Source organism: Miniopterus natalensis, chromosome 14 (genome assembly GCF_054644295.1).
Source record: "Miniopterus natalensis isolate mMinNat1 chromosome 14, mMinNat1.hap1, whole genome shotgun sequence".
NCBI lineage: Eukaryota > Metazoa > Chordata > Mammalia > Chiroptera > Miniopteridae > Miniopterus > Miniopterus natalensis.
In genome coordinates, this window is record NC_142094.1 from 41931997 (window position 1) to 41949679 (window position 17683).

Here is a 17683-nt window from a genome sequence, read left to right on the forward strand (position 1 = left end):
CCCAGTCGCTCCGCAGGCCTGGCCCACGTTCTCCTGCCATGGAAAGTGAGCACCGAGCGGAAAAGGAGAGCTTCAGGGTCTGGGAAGCCTGGACCCGCGGTGTCCACGAGGACTCGAGTCCTGAGGCCTGAGAGCCCGGCGCCAGGCTCACCAGCAGCGTGGCCTCCAGCAGGCGACTTGACCCCTCGGAGCTTCAGGAATCTTCCGTTAGAAAACGGATGTAAAAAGCACTGCCTTCCTAGTGCACGCTCAAAATTACCAAATTAAATCCAATGTGATCTGTATAACCTGCGACGCCAAAGTTATTCACCCGAGGTCTGTGCCCGGCCTAGGGGCTTTGGAGACGCCCTGGCATTGCCGACCAAGGGCTGCACGCGCCCCTGCGCGTCCTTCCAGGCGGAGGGCTCACAGCTCACACCAGTGTCCCCAGCAGCTGCTCCAACCCGGGAAAGTGGAGCCACCGCTCTCCTTCTGTCGCGGGGCTGCGCGGCTGGAGTTTTGGATCTGACACCGGCCGTGAGACCTCGCCATGACTTAAGCCTCCTGTTTCCTCGTCTGCAAACGAGATAACAGTTCCTAGGATTGTTGTGGGGAATAAAAATGCGTAATATGGTGTCTGGCCCTGGTAGGAGCTAACTAGATGTTATTTTTACGCATCAGCCCTCGCCCTGCAGCAAAGGCGCGTGGCGAGTCCCTTCAAGTCGAAGGCCGCCAAGGCCGCAGACGCCCGCGTGGGCCCGGGCGCCGCCTGCACCGCGCGCGGCGGGCGCACGGGCCGCATTTCGCTCCGGAGCGCTCGGTGGGCGCCGAGGGCCGCGGGCCGTCGAGCCTCCGCGACCTGGGGAGCGTCGGGGTAGCTGGGCGGCTGCCCTTTGAAGGCGGCTCTAACCCCGGCGACCGCCAGGCGCCCGGGGCTCATCCATAATCCGGATTTGGAGGCCTCGGGCCGCCACCAACCCGGAGAATCAAAGCGCCGGGGTCCTGGTAGCTCCGGGTCTTGTTTACTTGTTGACGTGCGCGCGGCGGCGGGGCAGCGCCTCGAGTTGGGAATCAGCGGGGAGAGCGGTAGGGGCCTCCCGGGAGCGGGCACCCCAGCCTCCACCCGCCGGAGGCCAAGGCTTCCTATCGCGGGCAGACACGTTTCCTTCCCTCCCGAGGTCAGAGGTCGAGCCCGGGGAGGCCGGCTCCCTGTTCCCTCCTGGCCCACCCCGCTCGGCCGCCCGGAGCCCGCCCCGCCGCGCCCCCGCCCCCCGCCCCGCGCTCCATCCATTAGTGTAATCCCCTGTCCAAACACTGCGGCCCGACGGCCAGACGTTGGTGTAAACAGACCCAGGGGGACAATTCTAACGATATAAATAAAATAACCATTAATAGCGCAAATTGTTCGATGAGCTGGAGGCCGAGCAGGGCTCGAGTTTGTGTACACAGCGTGGACACCACGCATCTGTCAGGTAAACGAAAGGTTCTCCCCGGGCCCAAATCTACATCCCGCGCAGGTGAGGCCGGGACCCCGACACTCGGGCGGGGCGCACGCGGCCGGGGACAGACGCGCACGCCGGTGCGGCCGCGCTGCTCGGTTTCCGTGAAGGCCGAGCCCAGCCCCAAACACAGCGCGACCCGAGTTCATCGCGCTCCTCTCCAAAAATTCGCGCACCTATGTCTCCAGCCACTGCCCGCGGGCGCCACCCGGCCCCATCCGCAGCCCCGGTGGCACGGAGTCGCAGAGCTGACCCAGAAACGAAGAAAGGCCGTTCCTAGGGCCCTCCACTAGTCCCGGAGTTAATACTAATAACCTAACGTTTATTGAGAGTTTATTGTGCCAGTCACCACACTAAGTGCTTCACAGAGGTAACCTTTAATTCTCAGAGTGACCTATGAGGTAGGTACTTTTAGTATTGCCAGTTCTACACATCAGAAAAACAGGGCTCAGAATTGAGGAATTCGACCAGAGACAGAGTGGAGACAGGATTTGAACCCACCACTCCGCAGCAAGCAGCACAGTGTGCACCCCCAGGTGCAGGCACTTGCTCAGATTCTCCAGCCAGCCTCTGGGAGGCAGGCTGCAGTGGTTGGTTTCCGGTGATAAGTTCCTTTTTGGGAGGGCATGGGCATAGTGGTTGGGGGGGGAAGGAGGGAAGGGAACCATCTCCAAAAGCCCTGCTCCCAGGAACCAAGAGTGAGGGACCCCAGTGCTCCCAGAGCTAGACCTCTGGGCTCTCAGGTCAGCTCAGGGGCCCAGACACTCCAAGCTGGACATTTGCTAGCTGGGGAAAGGTCTTCCTGGGGGCAGGTGGCCTTGGAGTCCTGTTTCCTGGAATAGGGCTGGCCTAGGCTATTCTCTCCAGCTCACCCAGAAGGTGGAGCAGAAGCCTCTAGCTCAAGGGCGAAGTGTTGCATCCATCCCTTACCTGCTCTATGACCTTGGACAAGTCATTTTGCCAGCCTCAGCTTCCATGGCTCTAAATTGAGAGAGGAAGAGCATTATCTGTCTCAGGGATGTAAAGATTGTGCATGTGGAACATTTGTTCACCAGTGGGAAGTTTATTATCACGATTAATTGTAGCCAGGCACTTCCGAAGGCAGAGCCTAGGGTGTACCCTCTTCTTTCTGAAGTGAAAGCTAAGAAGGATGGCAATGGGGAGAAAGGAAGCAGCTCTGAGCGAATGCCCATGGGGGTCAGGGGGCTCCACATGGCTCCACCCCACCTCCCCGCAGTGTTTATCTTCGAGGCAGCTTCCTGTCAATTCCATCACCTGGGCACATTCTTACACATTCTTCTGGAGGGCTGTGGACGGCCACCTGGGCCCTACAGGAAGGGTTGGGGTGGGGGAGGGCTGTGGAGTCGGAATTTGCAAAAGCAGAGAGAACAGTGCCTGGGCAGAGTCCGTGCATGGAGCTCAGCCTGGTAACCCTGGGGCTGTGCAGGAAAGAGACAGGAGCAAAAAGAGGGAGCTGAACGTGGAATACAAGGATCTTAAATTTGAGCAAATGACCTCACCTCTCTGAGCCTCAGTTTCCTCCTCGGTATAACACTTACATGAATAGGGCCATAGACAAGATCTGTTGCAAGAAGCAGAAACAGTAACAATGGTGGACACTTGGGAGGGTTTACAACACTCCTGGCAGTGTTCTCCGAATTTCATAGCCAGGAGCCTCCCAGCCCCCAGTACTACTTAGTTCACTTGCCAGCGGTCTGAGTGTGTGGGAGTTGGGAGTGAGGAGGTTTTTACACTGAACCATGCATGTGCTTGTAGAAAAGCTGTGAAAGGTAGTTAATGTTATCTATATGACCACTGCTGGTGGGAATATTAGTGTTGTTATTGTTATCAGCATTATTCTATTATAACTGCTGCTCACTCCTACCTGAGGTAGTCATCCATAACTCCTCTTTATGGAAAAGGAAGCAGGCTCAGAGAGGGTAAGTGACTTGCCTGAAGTCACACAGCGGATCCAGGACAGAGTGAAGAGATTAGAAACCATGAGATCAGAAGGCCAGATGTTCTCACCCCCACCAGGAGGAAGGGGAGAAAATGAAGAGTGTGGGATGTTGCACCAAGGGGGGGGGGACGCGGACACCCACCATCTACCCTCAGGGGTAGGTCCCAGGCAGCTGATTTATTTACTTGCCAGTTGTGTACACTAATTGGCCAGATCTTTATCTAAACATGATAACAATGACGTGAGACTTCGGGGATTTGTTTACTGCAGCTAAAAATGATGCATTTGTGGGATCGGAAAGCTGGGTCAGAATGCAGGATTTGTTTGCTATGGCTGGGGGGAGGGCGTGGGGAAGGAGATTCCAAGAGGAGGCTGTTGGTGGTTCCAAGAATATATCCTAAAACTCCAATGATTAAGAGAACTAGTCTCCTTGCTTAGGGACCAAGGAAAATAAAAGGGCAAAATTTGATTGATAAAAGTTTGGTTTTTTTCCCCAAGTGAGAAAAAGGAGCACCTGGGACTCCTGCTCCCTGATCTCTTCTCAGTGGAAGAGAAGTTCAGAACCTTCTAATTGTGTTTAACAACCACCCCTCATACCCACCCTCAGGCCCATCACAAGAACACGCCCCACTGTGCTGAGGGCTCTGTAAGCGCTTTCCTTCCATCATTTCTTTAATCCTTACTGCAGGCCCATAAAGTCTGCACCATTATTATCTCCTTTTATAGGTGAGAAAACTGCTGCTTAGAGAGGCTGATGGACTGGCTCTAGTTTACAAGACTACAAACGTGGCCCTGCGTCAATGCTTTGGCCCAAGACAGAGGCATGAGGTGTGATTATAATTTAGAGAAAGTCACATTCTCCCAGGCCCCACCCCAAACCCAGCCTCCCCACTCTGTGGGCTCTCCTTGCAGAGGTGGGGGCCACAGGTGCCAACTCTTAACACATGCGTGCTCCTGAGGTTTGTGTACATCCATTCACAGACACGCTTACTGGTTTACTGATAGTGGGAAGTGTAAAACATTCACACGTGCCCACATCTGAGCTCGCTCAAGTGTGGGGGTACTGTATGTGTACACACATACACACAGACCACCCTCCCTACTATACTAATGGGAAGAGGGGCGTGTGGAGTTTTCAAAAGTCTAAATTGCTGAATAATTTCAATGTAGTTTTATTACTTTCAAGAACACACACAGTCATTACAACTCTGGTAATAAAAATCTATTCCCTCTTCTCTGACTGCAGCTTAGACAGGTCCTTATGGGACCACTTTGGACAAGACTAATTGTAATGATCCCATAAATTGTCTGTATGGAAATAGTGCATCTGATACTCATGAAAGCTAGTTTTCATCTTGGATCATATAAACATTTCTCTCCAAATCTCATGTCACTACCAGTAATTCAAATTTTTTTTGTGGGGAAAAAGGGAGGGAGGGATTTCAGAGTGGGTGTTGGCTCAGCCCTCCTGTTTTGACCACACTCTCTGATAAGAGCAGAGCCCTAACTCGAGGCTACGTTTATGGGGAGTCCTGCGTGCCTTCTCCCCCAGGCCTACCTGCATGTGCACACTGATGTGTTCACACAGGAAAGCACCTGCCTTTTCATTCAAGGAAAAAGTAAGTCCATAGAAACACACATGTCAGGTCTGCGTGCATCTTTTGGAAACCCCTATTTATCAGAATGTGGCAACTGCCATCAACCTCAGAAATGTGGTTGCAGACAGGAGGTAAAAGGATAGAGATTGGCCCTCTGCCTACTATGCAGCTGGGGAGCCGACTCACAGAAAGAGGCCCTGAACCTGTCTCCTTTCCAGAGGCCAGTGACTCAGTGTCCCCAACTGGCCCCCTACCCAGCAGCTAGGAGGAGGCTGAGAGATTATAGGTGGGTCAGAAAGGCTACAGCGTTCCTTGGCCCTGCTGGCTGGTGGAGAGCAGAGACCCCACTCTCCTCTCCCAGATTTGGTCCCTGCATTTTAAGGCAGCCTGAGAAACACTTCAACACCTCCCAGCTGGGGTGATCTCAAGGCTAAACAGCCCCCTAGCTTAAAGTGAGACTGGCAGGAAAGAAAGAGAAGGGGAAGGTCCGTTCAGTCTGCTCTTGCCTATGTGTGTAGTGGGGGAGGGGTGGCCCTGGCCTGAGAGCCCCCATCTGCGTTCTCAAGGGATGCCCGGGGCCCTCTGGTCCCCTTCAGCTCCTCTGGATCCTGGGGGACCGCCACAATAGAAGGAAACGGAGGCTCTGCAGGATCTGCCTGGAGTGGGGATTTCCACAGGGAGAGTGGCCAAGTCTGCCACCTGGAGCCCCACAGACCCGTCAGGGCCCCCAGCTGAGGCTGCTGGAGGTGGGGGGGCAGGGAGGTGGGCGAGGCTGGAGCAGAGTGCGGAGGAGAGTCCCTATCCCGCACCCAGGGTGCTTGGACATTTATGAGCAGCTCCCAAGGCAGGGTAAGCGCGGGGGTGAGATGGGGGACCGCGCTGGGCCGCACCCGTGCGACCCCACCTCGCACAGCCCTCCAGCGAGGGGAGGGCAGGTCCCCTCCACATCAGACACCTGCGGGGGCCGGCGACAAAAAGGGGGGAGCTTCAGAGTGGAGGAGTGAGGACGGAGGGGGGGAGGAAATAAGATAAGATGGGGGAAGGGCGGCGGGAGCGACCCAGGTGGGGAGGAACGCGGCCCAGTGCGACCGGAGACCAGGGGCCGGAGGGGGTGCGGGCGAAAGGAGCGGGGCGGGGCGGGGCGGGGAGTGAGGAAAGGGGGGAGAGGGGAAGGGGTGAGGTTGGGGCGCGAGAGATGGGCCCAGTGAAAGAGGAAGGGGCCGAAGGGCAGCGAGCCGGGCTGCGAGCGGGGAGAGGAGGGCGGCGCGGAAGGTGTGGAGGCCGCACTGGGCGCTCCCGGCGCTGGGCACCGCGGGCCCCGAAGGTAAGGCTTCTCCCCCGCAGGCGGGAGTCCGCAGAGGTCGAGCGGAGGTCGAGAACCTCCGGGCAGGTTCAAGGACAGGGGCGCAGCCGTCGCCGCGGGAGGACGCGCGGGGGGACGCCGGCTCTGGGTCCCGCCCGGTGCGGGCCGAGTGCGCGGGGCTTGGAGACGCGCGCCCGCGGCTCGCAGGGCGCGGGGAGTTGGCGACCTCACAGTCCCGGCCGTCCCCCGGCCCACAGCCCTGGATCTCCGGCCTGACGGACACTGCGGGCCGCGGAGGCTGCGAAGCGGAGGCCCGAGGGCGGCAGGGCCTGGCTCCTCCGCGGGGCCCCTCCTGTCCCTGCGGCTGTGCGCCCCGTGCCCGCGGCAGCCTGGGGCCTTTCCGGGTCGCGTCCCTGGCCCGTGCCCGTCAGGGCCCGCAGTCCAGCGCACCCCAAGCCTCTAAACGTCTCCGCGGGGTCCTGCAAGCTGGGACTGTCGCCGGGCAGTGAACTGTCGGGTGCCCCCGGAGCTTCCGAGAGTCAAGCGCAAGCTGGCGGCTAGGCCCGCAGACCCGCAAAGGGGGTCCCGCCGCACCCGGGCCCCGCTCTCCCGAAGGCCGGGACGTGCAGGAGGAGGCCAGGAGTTGCTTAAACGACAGGACTGCGGCGAAGGTTCCTTTCCGAGCGAGAAAGCTCTTTTTTTTTCGTTCTCAAACGATTTGAAGTTGTTTGCTCTAACTTGGTCCCCACGGAGGTTTGAGAAAAGATTTCTAGGTCCGTGGCCAAAGTCCCACGGCTTGCGGTTGAGAGGATCCCGGTAGGAAGAGTCCCGAAGAATCTCTGCTTCTTGGAACCTGAGGACCGCACTCCCCCGCCTCCCGCTCCCGCCGCTCGGAGACCCGCACGCAGCCCGCAGACGCTGGCGTTTAAGCGAATTTATTCGCCAACGCCTGCAGCTGCAGCTCTGAAGTCAGACTTGTATTTTTAAAAGTCTATAGACATTGAAATTTCGCTACAGGAAGTTAAATTCACACTAAAAAAAAAAAAAAAAAAGTTAAGGAATGCATCCAGAATTCCAATTTAATCCCCAAGTTAAAAACTTCACTGCACTCCCAAACATCGGCCGCAAATAGAACAAATAAAATGCCTGTGTTTGGGCATCCTTTATCTAGGCGTCTTTGTTTGGGGCGGAAAAAAAGCATTAATTTTCATTCGACAAAATTGGCCTTTCTAGCTTTTGTGTTTTATTGGCAGAAGAGGACTTGCTTTTGTGACGAAAGCTGTATTTACGTTGTTATCTTAAAATATTTTGGAATGGGGCAGATACACTTAGACGTGGAAGGTCCTCTCCCTGAGAAATCGAAACTCACTTCCTCAGCAAGGGCACGTAATTTAGGAAGAACTACAGGATTACTGAACCTGGGCTGGTTTTCTCCCAGGGAAGGGAAGTGATGGCTTATTTAGAAAACTCAATTCCAGGCACAAAAATGGAAAAATCTGGCATTTACACAAGCACAAGCAAAACAAGCTGAAGTTCTCAAAACACCATTTTTAAAATCGCTTACAAGATTACCAAAACGAGGAAAAACTTTCTCTGAAGGAATTAGATCAGTTCAGTGCTTTCTGAGACTGACCTACCAAGTTGATGTTTCTTGAAAAGTAGAAAATGTATTCAACCTTCTCACAAAACACTACTGCCTCTAGATTGATCAAAAATTTTGAATGGCTTCCGAACATCCCTCCACGGAAAGCCAAAGCAAAACACATGCACACATACACATCATCAACAACAAGAAAACAAAAACTAGTGCTGCCACTAAAGAGGAAACTTTTTTCCTTTATTTTTTATTTTTTGGTAAGAGCCATTAAAAATAAAATTTCTAGGAGAGTGATAAATTTTTAAAATTCCATGAAAAGAAATTCTGCTGAAATGCTATCTGTGGTTTTGGCTAGTTGTAAGTTCATCACAGGATGTTTTTTCATGCTCTAATAGAAAAATCACTTCTAACTTCAGTGCTACATTTAGATTAGAAAGCCATGATAACTTTCAACTTTTTTGTGGCCTTGGTTAAATAATTAACTGGTTAGTTGAATAGTTGAAAGGTAACAACATAAACAGTGACATATATGACTAAACCGATCGATTAGCTGCCTATATTTATATGTATATTAGTGGAGCAATTTTTGTGTAGAGAATAACTTATGGGAACACTTTAAAGTTTTCAAAGAAGCATCACATTTTTATTTGATAGCATATTTATTGTAATGATTAGCATGTGACTTTTCTCAAAAAAAAAAAGGTATAATTTTATCGCTTAAATACCTATATAGATAGCACTTTCCCCTCACAGAATTTTCCATTATTTTACTATGATCTTTAATCACATATAGGAGGAGGGGGGCCTGCATAAATGTATAATGTGACACACTTGCAGACATAGGCAGATACTACACTTGATTAAAATAAAATCAAGTGCTTCCATGGATGCAATGATATTTACTTTATCTGACAGTAATTAGCTAAACTGTCTGGTACAATAACCTATTATTAGCTGAGCGTAACTCCAGGATTTTAAAGATCCCCTTTTCAGACAAGAGAATGCCAATGCCCCAGGAACACATGGTAACTGGATACTCCTTGGAACCAGATTCCATATTCTGATAAGTGACTCCGGAGAACCCACCATAACTATAATGTAACAACTGCTCTGGGGCTTTCCTCGTGGAGAGGGGCTCCCAGCTGGTGGCCTGCACGCTCTCAACTCGGGGGACGGCTGGCTGCAGGTGGGTGCGCAAAAGGCAGGCCACTTATTTAGATGGGATTGGCCTGGTGGGGATCCCTGCAGGGAAGCTCCGCTTCCAGGGAACCTGACCCACCAAAAGCAGCCCGAAGAACCAGGGGAGGGCAGCCAGAGGTGACTCGAGCTCCAGCTCGGGGCTTAAGACCAAGATCAGCTCTAGGTATCAGGTAGAAGTCTCCCCCCACTCGCCCCCATAGATCAGCCCTGCGCAGGGCTGGGTATATGAGAAGAGAAAAGGGGGACAGGGCACAGAAACCGACCGCCAAGCACCTGCACCTGGGCTCCCGCTCCGATCCTCACCTGCCTTCAGCCCACCGACTCTAACCGCGTCCCCAGGAGGCCTGCTGAGAAGCGACGTGTTCAGGGGACGCAGGAGATAACACACGCAGCCTGGCCGGGGGCATCTGGGTGGGCGGTGGCGGCAGCGGGTGCGGGGAACGCACTGCGTGCGCGTGGGGAGGAGACAGGCTCAGGGGAGACTCCAGCGGCACGCCAGCGGGAGCCCAGGTGCAGGTGCTTCCCGGTGCCCCAGGCCCCCGCATCTAAGATGGGGGTTCTTAGGGGTGGACGGAGGGAAGGCCTAGGAACGAAGCACAGCCGAGAAGCAAGGAGAAATGCAGGCTCCGGGTGGAAATGCGAGAGAGTTTCGGTAGCTATTGTTTTTTTTTTTCTCTTCTGAAATCTCGTAAGAAAAGCACCCAGAGAGGTGTAAAAAGGGGGGGGGGAGACTAGAGGGGAGCAGAAACATTCCCTGCGAGAGGTCTAGCCCTGGAGCTGGGGGAGGAGTGAAGCTGGAGGCAGCTTCCTCCTTTCGCCCCAGCCTGACACCACCACGCACACGCTCAAGGCCCCCACCCCGCGGTGCGGTGCACTCACCCCCACCTCCTTCTCGATCTCCGCCCGAGCCTCCTCCGTCTGCGGCAAAACCGGCGCATCCTTCTTTCTGCAGCACCACGGCCGCGTTGGGAGACGCCGGCCCGCCCGAGGCGCCAACAGTCTGAGAATTCAAAGCCAAAAGGCACGGGGTACCCCGTAGCTGACGGGCGGTCTTCCCTGCCAAGGCCCTGCCCACGAAGGGTCCCCCTACAGCCCACCGGCCACTACCACCTAAAATCTCCCCAGCGCACGTGGCCGGCGCTGCCGCGTCCCGGCTCCCCGAGCGCCCCGGGAGCCGACTCCCCACCATTTCCGCTCCCTCCTGAACCGCCCCGCCTCTCCCGTCCTTCCGACAGGCTGTTCTTTCTCTCCTGGGTCTCGGACACCCACACCTCCCGCCGTCGCGGGGGGGGGGGGGGGGGCGGGAGGCGCACGCGGCTCTCCGCTCGCCTCACCCCCGTTCCGTGTCTGCGCCGCCCGGGACGTCGTCCACGGTCCCCGCTCGGTCCGCCCCGCTCCTTCCAGCTGAGGCCGGACCCCTCCAACTCCACCAGCGCGGCCGCCAAGAAGTGCTCGAGGCGGCTAGGTCCGGACCGGGGGCACGGGGGGGGGGGGGGGGGGCGGGAACAGATCTCTATTTTTTTTCAAGGCCAGCGCTACCCACGGGTCTTCCCGCGCCCGCCATGGCTCGTTAGGCGTAAGGGCAGCGAGCGCCTATTGAGCGGGAAGATCCCTACCGGCGTGGAGCTTCCAGAATCTCGGGGGACCCCACAGATCCGTCCAGAAAACAACTCGGGCCGCACGAGGGCGCCAGAAGGCGTGTGGGTTGGAAAAATGAGACGCCTTCAAGGGTCAAGGCCTAGAAACAGTCGCCCAATTTCAATAGGCGGAAAAGGCAGCCTCCGTGGCCGGGTCGCCTCCCTGCCGAGGACGGAGCCTCCGCTCAGGACCGCGTGCGGCGCTCGGGGGCAGGGCGCTCCAGCCGTGTCGTCACCGGCGCAGTCAAAAAACCCCGCTTGACCTCTAACGTTGAGTAGCAGTAACTGACATGTACTGGAGCACTTCACACGCGTGGGGCCTTGCGCTAGCTCCTGGCATGTCTTGCCTCATTTATCCCTGGCAACAACCCTGAAGGAGGTATTATTGTCTCCTTTTTGTAGACAAAGAAACTGAGGCTTGGAAACGCCCAAGGCCACACACACTGACTAGGCTAGGATTCAAACCAAGAGTTGTGAGACGACAAAGTTCAGTAACAACTCCATCCTACTGTCTCGCACACGCCTGCACGGTGCAGCTGCCGCAAGGCAAACGCAACCGGGACCCTGCCCTCGGGGGGGCACAGGCTACCTGCGTCCAGCAGGCCGGCAATACAGCTATAGCACTAGGCGGGAAGTAATCAGTGGCACGGGCGTCCTTTACTAACACGCCCTGCAAGTTCAGGTTCGAGATGACTCCCAGCTAGGCGACCAGGAGCACGCTTCCTCGGAGGAGGTGGTATTTGAGCAGAACCTTGGAGAACAGCTTTTGACTCTTGTAGACAAGGGTGGGGAAGACGCTCCAATGGGAGGGAACAGCCCGAGCAGAGTCAAGGAGGCGGGAACGGACACGTCGCTCATCCATAGATACAGAAAGCATTCTGTCTTCTTGGGGACCCAGTGCCCGGTATTTACAGGCCAGGAGGCTTTCCTGCCCCGCAGCAGCTGGACAAACCACGCTCCTGGACCATCCTCCGTCCGTCCTGGAGTTGGTTTGCGGACAGGAGACCTCCCAGAACTGGCGCTGGCCGGGAAGGTGCGGCCAGGAGGGGCGGGAAGCGGTATTCGGGCGTCCGAGGCGGTGCAGCCTCGCGAGTCTGGGACTCGGAGACTCCGCGGGAGTCCTTGACTATTTCTGGTAGCGCCGCTACACCCGGCTCCGCGGAGACGGGGGCGGGGCCCACAGGAGCTGGAGCCAATGGGCAGGGAGGCCGAGGCGAGAGCCCCGCCCCCGACGTGACGCACGAGCCTCGGACACGGGCTTCAGAGCCGAGGCCCCAGTCCCCGCAGCGGCTGTAACAAAACCCAGACTCCCAGGTCCGGGCCAATGGAGCGGATTTAGACTGGAGCCGGACCGCGTCTGTCAAAAGCCCCGCCGGGCAGCAGCGGCGGAGTGCACAGGGAGAGCTGCAGCCGCCGCGCTGCCTCCCCGCCCCCGCCGGGATTTATTGAGTATTTGGGCTGGAAAATTAAGTGGCCCTGATGATGTTACCAAGCCCGGTCACCTCCACCCCTTTCTCAGTCAAAGATATTTTGAACCTGGAGCAGCAGCAGCAGCAGCAGCACTTCCACGGCGCTCACTTGCAAGCGGACTTGGAGCACCACTTCCACTCCGCGCCCTGCATGCTGGCCGCGGCCGAGGGCACGCAGTTTTCTGACGGCGGGGACGACGACGACGACGACGAGGGCGACAAGCTGTCCTATTTGAACTCACTGGCCACAGCCGACGGCCACGGGGAGTCGGGGCTCTGTCCCCAGAGCTACGTCCACGCCGTCCTGCGAGACTCGTGCAGCGGATCTAAGGAACATGAAGAGGAGCCCGAGGTCGTGAGGGACCGGAGCCAAAGTGAGTAGCGGGGGACAGGAAACGCACCCGCACATCTGGAGCAATGGCGGAGCGCCCGCAAACGGCCCACAAAACTTGCCAGCGCGGCTGCCTGTCCCCTTGGCCTTTGGCCGGGGTCCTGCCTGGCCCTGGTCAGCGACAACCCCGCAGAGCGCAGGTGCTGCGAGGGAGCTGGGGCGGAGGGGGCAAGAGCAGGTGACCTCGACAACGACTCCTCCCAGAGAGGGGTCGACGCGGCCCCCGAGGAAGGGAAGGGAAGGGAGTTGCCGCCCCGACGCGGATAAGCAGCTGGGGCTCAGCGGCAGGGTCCGGGCAACTCACTGTATTTTTTGCTCTTTCCAAGAGCTAGAGGGGCAGGAGCCGGAGTCTTTCCCACTTTCTCTCCAGCATGAGCCGAGTCCCCTGCTGCCAGAGCAGCCGGTCGCGTCGCCGGCGTCCCCGGGCGCCGGAACTTCGGTGGGGACCAGCCGAGTGGTCTCCTCGCTCTCTGTTGGGAGCTCAGCGTCCTCTCGCCCACAGCACGCGGCAGAGAGGGAGGGGACAGTGGGAGAGTGCGTGGGAACAGAGTCCATTCCGAAGGCGCCTCCACACCCCTGAGGCGCCAGCCTTTTTTAAGAATTCGTAACGTTTTGCTTTGTGTCCCGGGCTGTGCGGCTTCCGGCCGAGGGAAAACCGCGCCGAACTTAGCCTGAGATCCTGGCGCTCACATCGGATGGGAGGTGACTTGGGTAGGAGGTCGGATAACTGAATAAAACGTCCCAGGAAGTGTTTGTATCTGAGGGTACACAGTCGAATCTCTTTCCCCAAGAGGAAGTTTGATGTGGCCGAAGCCAAGGCCTACCCTCTGACAGCTCCCCTGCGCCTAAAATCGACGTGAAACTGTATCAGTCAGTCAATCGAATTTATTTTTCTCTCCAAGGGAGCACAGGCATAATCGCACAGACATTTAGCTGTGAGCATGTAGTCTTTCAAGAGCAAAAATCAGTCCCTGGGCAATGCGCGAGCGTTACACTCAGGCATTTTCTATTAGAAAGATTTTCGTGCAAACTCTAGCGTACCGGCCCCAAATGCCAACACGCCCCACACCTCCAGCTGTCCGGGTCCGGCTGGAAGGCAAACGAGCTCGCGAATACTGTAGTTATTATGTCGTTGCAAACTCGCATCTTGAAAATAGTCATTAGCACGCTGATCCGCACATTTAATACAGGGTAATCTCTTCTTTCGCAGATGCTCAAGTTCTAAATAAAAGCGCACTAACTACCCCTCCCCATGGAACGTGCCTCAAGGGCGCTCTAACTGTACTTGGGCGGTTGCAGGGTCCCAGGGCGCCGGGAGCCGTAAACTTTCCAGAAACTCCGGGCATATACCACCGCACTCTCCGTGCTGCTCCCAAAGGGGCCACAGCGCTCCGGGATCCGAGCTGCGGCGAGGCCCGGAACGTCTAAGGGACGCTGTTGTTTTGCTTCTTCCGCAGAAAGCTGCCAGCTGAAGAAGCCTCTGGAGGCGGCCGGAGACTGTAAGGCGGCGGAGGACAGCGAGAGGCCGAAGCCGCGCAGCCGCCGGAAGCCCCGGGTCCTCTTCTCGCAAGCCCAGGTCTTCGAGCTGGAGCGCAGATTCAAGCAGCAGCGGTACCTGTCGGCGCCGGAGCGCGAGCACCTCGCCAGCAGCCTGAAGCTCACGTCCACGCAGGTGAAGATCTGGTTCCAGAACCGCAGGTACAAGTGCAAGAGGCAGCGGCAGGACAAGTCCCTGGAGCTGGGCGCGCACGCGCCCCCGCCGCCGCCGCGCCGCGTGGCCGTGCCGGTGCTGGTGCGGGACGGCAAGCCGTGCGTCACGCCGGGCGCTCAAGCCTACGGTGCGCCCTACAGCGTGAGCGCGGGCGCCTACTCCTACAACAGCTTCCCCGCCTACGGCTACGGGAATTCGGCCGCGGCCGCCGCCGCCGCCGCCGCCGCCGCTGCGGCCGCCGCGGCCTACAGCGGTAGCTACGGCTGCGCGTACCCGGCGGGCGGCGGCGGCGGCGGGGGCGGCGGGGCTTCGGCGGCCGCCGCGGCCATGCAGCCCGCCTGCAGCGCAGCCGGGGGCGGCCCCTTTGTGAACGTGAGCAACCTGGGCGGCTTCGGCGGCGGCGGCGGCGCCCAGCCGCTGCATCAGGGTGCGTCGGCCGGGGCAGCTTGCGCGCAGGGCACCTTGCAGGGCATCCGGGCCTGGTAGGGTCACGGCGGCGGGCGCCCCACCGGAGCCCGGCACCGCGGGACTGAGCGCGAGAAAGGCTGGATCCAAGGGCCAGGCCCCCTCGTTAAAAAAAAAAAAAAAAACAGAACAAAACAAAACCACGTTCAGAGAGCCCCGGAGCGCAGCTCGTACGAGGGGTCTCAGGGGCGCGGAGGACGCCCAGGACCCGCCGCGGAGACTGTCTCCGAGGCGGAAAGGCCGGCTGGGTGCCGGGGAGGGCGACGGCCCGGACCTGGCCCGGAGCGGAGCGCGGGAGGCCGGGAGTCCGCCTGCCGCTGCCTTCTCCCGGCGTGAGGAGGCTTCTCTCCCTCGGCCTTCCCGGGGCCTCCTCGAAGCGTTGGCGGAGAACCCGAGGACAAAAATAAAAATAAATTTTAAAAAGCATGAAGGAGAGAAAAGCGGGCGTCGTGGCTTGAGACATCCCCAGGCCCTACCGACCCTGCCCCTTGGCGGCCCGGAGCGCCGCACTCCGCTCCCGGCCCGGCCGCGCGCCCGGGCCGCAGGCCCTCGGCCTGCACCTCCGATCGTCACGGGGCGTGGAGCCCTCGCGAAAACCGGCGGAGCGAGATCAAAAGTTTGGGGGCTGAAGAAACCCGGGACCTGGTGGCCATGGAAGGTGTTACCGGGTCCTTTCTGTGTCGTATTCTGTATTCAGCACGTATAATATATATAACTGTATCCACACGCCGTGTACACACCCGCTGCCACACACTACAGGAGTCAATAAACAAGGTGCAATATTCCCAAACCGTCGGCCGGCTGCAGACTTTGTGGAGCCCCCCGGAGTGGGCCGGGGTGGGCCCGGCGAGCGAGGGAAAGCGGCACCCCTTGGGCGACCGCAGGCGCGCGCTGCCCCGCGCCAGTCCCCAGGCTGCGAGCCCGGGCTCCCAGGACTTTGTTCGTCGATTTCTTTTTACTCTAGTGGGGAGAATCGGGGCCTTTTGAGGTCCGGGGCTTTGTCATCCCCCCGCCCCCCATTTTTACCCAGATGCTTGGGCTGGAGCCCGAGCCTGCGTTAGACCGAGGCTTAAACTCTGCCCCGCCTCGGGGGTCGCCGCGGAAAAGGGACCCTGGTCGCGAGGCCCAGCCGCGGGCGGCGCGGAGGTGGCTGCTCCCGGGCGCGCTGCGCCCCGCCGCGGCCGGCTCGCCCCCTCGGCCGCCCTCCCTTCTCCCCCGGCGGCCGCGGCTTTATGCCGCCGCTTGTCACTCGCGGAGAATGCCTGTGCGCGGTCTGCGCTGCCACACGGCCGATTGTGAGCGTGCCAAGGCGGGTGAATGGGGAGGCCTCAGAGCGCCGCGCCATTGTGGGGCCGGGCCTCGCTGAAAGGCGGCTCCAGGCCGGGAAGGTGCGGAAAGAATGGCTTTTTATTGGAGTCCCGAACAAAAGGTGTGGTAGGAAGGCAAAGTCCCCTGCGCGAACAAAAACCCCGGCGTTGGGATTGACGTCCCCCCCTCCCCAGCTCCCCATTGCTTCTCAGAGCGGGGGCTTTGTGCAGCAGTCTGCTCAACAGAGGGACGGAGAAATGCGCGGGGTTTTGTTCCCCACTTTTTGTGCGCTGGGGGAGGGGGCGGCGAGGGAGGGGACGGGGGCTGGGCGGGCAGCCGGGAGGGCCGCGCTGATTAGGCCCCGCCGGCCGGGGCGCCGAGACGTTCAGCGGGAGTCGGCCGCCTGAATGAAGGGTCATTATTGCTACAAGTTTAGCAATTTCGCCCTTGCAGGAGGGGGCGGGGGCTGCTCGGCTGCTGCGGGGCCGCTGGGCTGGAGAGCGGCAGAAACCCGGGCGGGAAGGGAGGGAAAAAAGGTGGGGAGGAGGAGAGGGAGGCAGGCGAGGGAATCCTCCCAAACCCGCTGACCGCCCAGGACGAGGCTCGGAGGCAACCGAAAGGGCCTGGCGGGAGGCTGGCGAGCGGGCGCCGGGGAGCGAAGACCCTCCCTCCCCTCGCTTCTCTGGAAACAGAAAGACCCTGGAGCTGAGCGTGAGTTACTGCACCAGACGGCTGGGCCCTCGGCGCCTCGCCGCCGGTCGCCTGCTTTCCGAGAAGCCGCGCGGTGCTGGGACACCGCCTCCGCCGCGCTCACCACAGTGACGCCGCAAGCCCCCCTCCTAGCGTCCTCTCTTCTGGGGCTATTATTTTTCCATGAGCTGGCTAGGCTAAGGGCTGGGGAGGGAATTCTCCCTTCCTAGCACATTTCTCACTGTCGGCAGCTGCAAATGACCCATCCATCCATCCATCCATCCATCCATCCATCCATCCATCCATCCATCCATCCATCCATCCATCCACAGCATTTACTGAGCACCTACTAAAATACGTTCACTTGCACTGTTTTGGATGCTGAGGCGGAGGAGGGGGGGAGACAATGTCCTCTGGTGTATGAAGTTTATTTTCAGGGGTGTGTGTGGCAGGGAGGTAGACAAACAAATGTAAAAAATAGTGGATAAATTCTAAAAAGGAAATAGAACCAAGTGCTGGAGGGGGGCTCTTTTGGAGTAGGTGGTCAAGATAGACACGTCGAGGAGATTACCTTGAAGCTGATGCCTGAGTGACATAAAGGAAGCCAGTCCTAACTGCGCTTCGCTGTCGCAGCCTCCGCGCCTCTGCACGTGCCCCCCCCTCCTGGAATGCTCTGCACCCCCACCTATCTGGTGAACTCTTGCCTCTCTTTCAAGGCCAGGCATCTTCCTGAACCGCCCAAGTGGAGGTAATCACTCCCTCATGTGCCACCAGAGTCTTAGGTACTTTCCAATATCACAACATAGTGGCTGCAAAGATTTATTTGTCTCTCTCCCTCCACGTGAGGTCCCAGTGAGTATGTGTTGGGGGGTAGGG

At 58.4% G+C, this 17683-nt stretch overlaps 1 protein-coding gene across 1 annotated transcript; it reads left to right on the forward strand.

The window, feature by feature from the left end:
- Positions 1-12252: 12252 nt before the first annotated feature.
- NKX2-3 (NK2 homeobox 3) lies at positions 12253-14830 on the forward strand. Its single transcript, XM_016219839.2, has 2 exons — positions 12253-12616; positions 14091-14830. The coding sequence occupies exons 1-2, from the start codon at positions 12253-12255 to the stop codon at positions 14828-14830; spliced, it is 1104 nt and encodes a 367-aa protein (XP_016075325.2).
- The last annotated feature ends 2853 nt before the right edge of the window (positions 14831-17683 follow it).

Coding starts and splice junctions, on each gene's coding strand:
- NKX2-3 (XM_016219839.2), top strand. CDS start 12,253: ATGATGTTACCAAGCCCGGTCACCTCCACCCCTTTCTCAGTCAAAGAT. Junction 12,617..14,090: donor CGTGAGGGACCGGAGCCAAA/GTGAGTAGCGGG, acceptor CTTCTTCCGCAG/AAAGCTGCCAGCTGAAGAAG.